Here is a 6,606-nt window from a genome sequence, read left to right on the forward strand (position 1 = left end):
TCTTATCTCATTATTATAATTTTTTTAAATTTTTACAAAAATTTTTAATATTTTAATAAGATTTTATTTAAATTTAAATTTTTATCTAAAATAATTTTATTATTTAATTTTTATTTTTTTTTCTACAATAATCTCATCTTACCTTATTGTATAAACCGTACCTATATAAATGATTTTTAAAAGTAATTATTCCTATACATTTAATATTTATTAAAAGAAAAAGAAAAAGAAAGAGAAAAAGAAAAAGAAATCCTAGTCATATTGTTATTGTAGAAGTGAAAAGCAACTAAAACTAGAACCTTTTCTTTCCGAACAAGAAAAGAGTTGTGTTCTCTCTCTATCTATAAATATCCCCGACCCATCCTCTTCTGCCATTACTTGCTTTACTCTTCGTGTTTCTCTTCGCTGCAACAGATTCATTGTTGTCTTCGTCTTCTTCTCCTCCTCGAACATGGCCAATCAAGCGGAATCTTCTGACTCGTAAGCCAGATCTTGATTTTCAGATCTGTTCTTCTTACTACTCCGATCCATTTGTATTCGGGTTTTAATTATAGTCGGTATAATCTGATTTATTATTATTATTATTGTTTCTAAAAAAAATTGGGAATGCTTTTTGATTTGCAGTAAGGGAACGAAGAGGGACTTTAGCACGGCGATCCTGGAGCGCAAGAAGGCCCCGAATCGGCTTGTTGTGGACGAGGCAATCAACGATGACAACTCGGTCGTCACGCTCCACCCAGATACCATGGAAAAGCTCCAGCTGTTTCGGGGCGACACGATCCTGATCAAGGTGAGCTATTCATGTTCTTATTCGGAATTTTACTCGAAGGGTTTTTGTTTGTGAGTTTTGTTGTTGATGTTCTAGGGTTGATTTCTGTTGGGATTTTTTCACTGTATTGGGTTTATGGAAATTTAAGGTTTTGGCTGGGGATTTAGTATTGTATTTTTATTTGGGCTTATGGATTTTCTGTTGGGTATTTAGGATCTTTGAACTCGTTAATTTTTGGTGCGTAAAGTTTGGTTCTTGAAGTTGTTGTTGGGTCTGGTTTTATTAATGCTGCTGGCTGTTTATACGCCGAGATTGTGTTGACTAAATTTGGTGTCTTGTGCAATTGATTGAGCTGAAGGTAACGTTAATAGAGATTATGGATCCGTAGGAGGGAATTTGATGTTTAGGGGAATCTACTTATGCCATTATGTTAGGTCCCAATCAATTAAATACGTTCTGTATTGCCGGAAAAGCCAAAGGGTTAACGGGTCAGGATTTCCTGCAATTGCTTGACATGCCTTTGGATAACATCCTTTTTTGATTGGGTATGGCTTCAACTATTCCCCAAGCCTGCCAATCAGTTGACCATTGACATTTTTTAGCTAATGGTCGGATGGTAGATATGAACCCATCACTTGAATAAAGTAAAATGAAAACCAAGCCGCTAGAACCAAGAACTAGATACATTAATTCATGATTACTTGACATGCGTCTGGATTATATTTGTTTGATATACTGTTATAAATACAAATATGAACGTTGCGTGTCCATGTTTTCTCACAAGTTGAGGTCTATAACAATATTATATGAAATTTGGTCTTGATAATTATGAGTGCTTTCTTTAATCGATTTTACCTATAAAAAAAATTGAGTGCTTTTTCAAACACGTGAATATTTGTTTCCTTTTAATTCTTTCTGGTTATCTTAGTGAGAACTTTGTTGTATTTTTGTGGATTTTTTCTTGTGGGTGGATGGGTGGGCAGTACCAATGCTGAACTAGGCACTTGAGATTATTAAGGGAGACATTTGTTATAATTTACGTATATATCTTTATTGTGTCTGATGCTTAGGGGAAGAAAAGGAAAGATACCATCTGCATTGCTCTTGCTGATGAAGCATGCGATGAACCAAAGATAAGGATGAACAAGGTTGTGAGAAGCAACCTGAGGGTTAGGCTAGGAGATGTCGTTTCTGTCCACCAGTGTGCAGATGTCAAATATGGAAAGCGTGTGCACATACTTCCCGTTGATGATACCATTGAAGGGGTCACCGGAAATCTATTTGATGCGTATTTGAAACGTGAGTGTCTATTTACAACTTTCTTCTTAAGCTAACAACTATGTATAAGCACATTTTTTACTGTGTTATATATTAACTGTATGTGAATGAAAAAGAGGTTCTGTTGTAGAAGCAGAAGTTTGATACCTAAATACATAATAATTGCATTAAAGTTCAATTGAAGAAGCTAATAGTAACTCGCAGCCATTGCTCACCAATCTAGTTTTGTTCTTTGGAACTGTATTTTGAATTAACCAAAATATTTTGTTCATAATTAATGAGTTTTATGGATATGGTGACTTACTAAAGACTTACCATAAGTAAAAGTATGTCAAATTAGATGCTGATGTACTCTGAAGGCATTGTTTTCAAGAATTTATTACTTAACTGTAACATAGTTTGATAAAGATCGTGCTAGTAGCAGAGATTGTAGTTGCTATCCCAGAAATGCTTATTGTATTTGACCATTATTAATCAGTTTGAAGTGGGGCCTAGCTGATTGATCTCTTTCACAAATTCAACCTGAATATGTTTAATATTTCTGTTTTACTGACAAAAGGACCCCTGCTTAAAAAAAAAAAAAAGAATATGTATTTTTTTTACATGGATTCTTCTTGTCCGAGTGTATTTATTTTTTATTATGAATTATTTATGTTGGTTAACAATGGTGGTAGTTTTGCAAGTACCCACATGCTGATTGTTGTGCTTTGTGAAGTAGAATACTTACAATTTGAAGGTGATTATAAAGTAGTATGTCTAGTATAAAGTGTGCTTCTACAATCTATTTGTGACCCAAGTTCAGTTGCCTCATGATTTTGGAGCAATTTCTTTATGTACTTGTATATAACTGATTTCATTTTGTCTACTTGTCTCAAAAGGGAAATTATTACTTTAGACTTTTGACTTGTATTGAACCTCTGCTGATTCTCTATCATGGCATGGGTTTCTTACCAAATCTTGGGTTATTAATGCTCAATTGAAATAAAGTTTTTATTTTATGCTAATACGATTTGTCTTTCATTGACTAGTTGCTGAATGTTATTGTGGTGTGAATCATTTCTAAATCTAATTCATAAATGTATTTATCATTGACAGCTTATTTCTTGGAGGCATACCGCCCAGTGAGGAAGGGTGATTTATTTCTTGTCAGAGGGGGAATGAGAAGTGTAGAGTTCAAGGTTATTGAGACTGACCCACCAGAGTACTGTGTGGTTGCCCCAGACACAGAGATCTTCTGTGAGGGAGAACCTGTGAGAAGGGAGGATGAGAATAGATTGGATGAAGTTGGTTATGATGATGTTGGTGGTGTTAGGAAACAGATGGCACAGATTCGTGAATTAGTGGAGCTGCCCCTAAGGCATCCACAACTATTTAAATCGATAGGTGTCAAGCCACCAAAAGGAATTCTGTTGTATGGCCCCCCTGGGTCTGGGAAGACTCTAATTGCCCGGGCTGTTGCCAATGAAACTGGTGCCTTCTTTTTCTGCATCAACGGGCCAGAGATCATGTCAAAATTGGCTGGGGAAAGTGAGAGCAACCTCAGGAAAGCATTTGAGGAAGCTGAGAAGAATGCACCATCCATCATTTTCATTGATGAGATTGACTCTATTGCTCCCAAGCGAGAGAAGACTCATGGAGAAGTTGAGAGGAGAATTGTTTCTCAGCTCTTGACACTTATGGATGGGTTGAAATCTCGTGCACATGTTATTGTCATTGGGGCTACAAATCGTCCCAATAGCATTGACCCTGCTTTGAGAAGGTTTGGAAGATTTGACAGGGAAATAGATATTGGTGTCCCGGATGAAGTTGGACGCCTTGAGGTTCTCCGTATCCATACAAAGAACATGAAGCTTGCTGAAGATGTAATGTTGAATACGCACTTTTTTTTCTTTCTGAAAATATTTGCACTTACTTTTATTTATTGTAACAACTTTTTTTTTTTTTTTTAATCTAATTGAATATTCTGTTTTTTGATGGAATAGGTTGATTTAGAAAGAATTGCTAAGGATACCCATGGTTATGTTGGTGCTGATCTAGCAGCTCTATGTACTGAGGCCGCACTTCAATGCATCAGAGAAAAGATGGATGTGATTGACTTGGAAGATGAGACAATCGATGCGGAGATACTTAATTCAATGGCCGTTACAAATGAGCACTTCCAAACAGCTCTTGGTACAAGCAACCCATCTGCTCTCCGTGAAACTGTAAGTAGTTAGCAATATGTCATGATTGAAAGTCTTATCGTTGATTAGGCAACTTTCTTGACTGGGATCCCTTATATCGAGTTTTTTTGTTCTGCTAGGTTGTTGAAGTGCCCAATGTCAGTTGGGAGGATATTGGAGGTCTCGAGAATGTTAAGAGGGAACTTCAAGAGGTAAGTGCTGTTTCTGTGTTGGTGATGTGTTTACGTTCCGTCTTTCATCCTTATGGAACTTACAATTAGGTTCCTGTATTAATTTCTCCTGCCAGACTGTTCAATACCCAGTGGAGCATCCTGAGAAATTTGAGAAGTTTGGAATGTCACCATCCAAGGGAGTTCTTTTCTATGGCCCTCCTGGATGTGGGAAAACGCTGCTGGCCAAAGCTATTGCTAATGAATGCCAGGCAAACTTTATCAGTGTCAAGGGTCCTGAGTTGCTTACGATGTGGTTTGGTGAGAGTGAAGCCAATGTACGTGAAATATTCGACAAGGCCCGCCAATCTGCTCCTTGTGTTCTATTTTTTGATGAACTTGACTCAATTGCTACTCAGGTATGATCATTTCATTATAGGAATTAGTTTTTTTCTTCAGATCATGGTGACTTTTTTGGGATTTTGGCAATCAGCAAGATAAATCTTAATTTGCATACTGTACTTTGATTATTCAGCATGGCCATTCTTTAGCTGAGAACATGTTGCATTGTGCCTTTTCATTTGTGGCCTATCATAAACTATTGTTTGCCTTGTCATGCGCAGAGAGGTAGCAGTGTAGGAGATGCTGGGGGTGCTGCTGATAGGGTTTTGAACCAACTCTTGACAGAAATGGATGGCATGTCTGCAAAGAAAACTGTATTCATCATTGGGGCCACCAACAGACCTGATATTATAGATCCTGCACTCCTGCGACCTGGTCGTCTTGATCAGTTGATCTACATCCCTCTCCCCGATGAGGAGTCCCGGTTCCAAATATTTAAGTCTTGCTTGAGGAAATCTCCAGTTTCCAAAGGTGTTGATCTCAGAGCTCTTGCCAAGTATACTCAAGGCTTTAGCGGTGCTGATATTACAGAGATATGCCAGCGTGCATGCAAATATGCTATAAGAGAGAACATTGAGAAAGTATGATTCTTCCCCCCCTCCCCCTCCTTTTTATCCGTGTTCTCGATATATAGGCTTCAATACAACTGAATTTATAGCTTCAATACCTAAATGAACTTATAGCTTATATCTAACTTAGTTTATTATTGCGTTTCCATCTAATTTCAATTCTTGGAGTTAAGCTATTTTTGGTGCATTCTGCAGGATATTGAGAGGGAAAGGAGGGGAAGAGAGAATCCTGAGGCAATGGAGGAGGATATTGAGGATGAAGTGGCAGAGATTAAGGCAGCCCATTTTGAGGAATCAATGAAGTATGCTCGGAGGAGTGTGAGTGATGCTGACATTCGCAAATACCAGGCATTTGCTCAAACATTGCAGCAATCAAGAGGGTTTGGATCTGAGTTTAGGTTTGCCGATAACCCTTCTACTGGGGCTGCTGCATCTGACCCTTTCGCAACTACTGCTGCTGGCGCAGACGATGATGACCTTTACAGTTAGAGATTTGCCTTGGTGTCTTATTTATTATATTTGACATTCCTACTTTACATTTTCATTTGTAATCCATTACATTTGGTGGTTTAAGATATTATTGAATTGCCCTTGTCCAAGGAGACCTTAGAGTTTTGCCACCTGATGACTCTTCAAGTTTCATCAAACGGTTCATTGATTTGATAGTTGCAAACTTTTTCAAGCCTTTTCGTTGTGGTGTTGTCTGTCCCTAATATCTTAATGCTAACTTCATTTGGGTTAAGTATATGATGAAAGCGCAAACTTTAGGTTTGCACTCCGAATTTTGTTTTTAACATACTGACTGCTCGCTGGCACTAGAATAATAAAACATAATTTGAAGAGTCTTTTCAAATTCGTAGATGGGCTGATATCCTAGCATTTTTGCTGGTTATTCCATTCCCTTCCTCATTCAAGATACTCTCAGAGAAGGCAATTCGGTTGCTGACATTCTTTGGCAATCGGGTGTTCCTGGGTTTTTTGTGGTATTTTTCTGACAGATTTGGGTGGTCTTCCGAAGTTCAGATACAGAGCTAAGATTATTAATGTTCATAGTTTTTTACGCTCTGTTTGGTTGCCAAAATGAGCTCAATTCATTTCAACTTTCTATAAAAAGATTAAATTCATCTCAATTTATTTCATACATTTAAAACATATATTTCAACTTATTTAAATTCAAACACATTTTGAGAGATATTTTGTCCCAAAAAAGATTTTACAAAAGCTATTCTTTTTAGTAGCCTTTCTTAACATTGAAT

General features: G+C 37.2%; 1 protein-coding gene across 1 annotated transcript; it reads left to right on the forward strand.

The window, feature by feature from the left end:
• The first annotated feature begins 290 nt into the window (after positions 1-290).
• LOC122276097 (cell division cycle protein 48 homolog) lies at positions 291-6,039 on the forward strand. Its single transcript, XM_043085561.1, has 9 exons — positions 291-480; positions 625-790; positions 1,840-2,068; positions 3,143-3,909; positions 4,030-4,251; positions 4,350-4,421; positions 4,517-4,798; positions 5,003-5,362; positions 5,546-6,039. The coding sequence occupies exons 1-9, from the start codon at positions 452-454 to the stop codon at positions 5,837-5,839; spliced, it is 2,421 nt and encodes an 806-aa protein (XP_042941495.1). The 5' UTR covers positions 291-451; the 3' UTR covers positions 5,840-6,039.
• The last annotated feature ends 567 nt before the right edge of the window (positions 6,040-6,606 follow it).

The sequence above is a fragment of the Carya illinoinensis genome, chromosome 9, assembly GCF_018687715.1.
Source record: "Carya illinoinensis cultivar Pawnee chromosome 9, C.illinoinensisPawnee_v1, whole genome shotgun sequence".
NCBI lineage: Eukaryota > Viridiplantae > Streptophyta > Magnoliopsida > Fagales > Juglandaceae > Carya > Carya illinoinensis.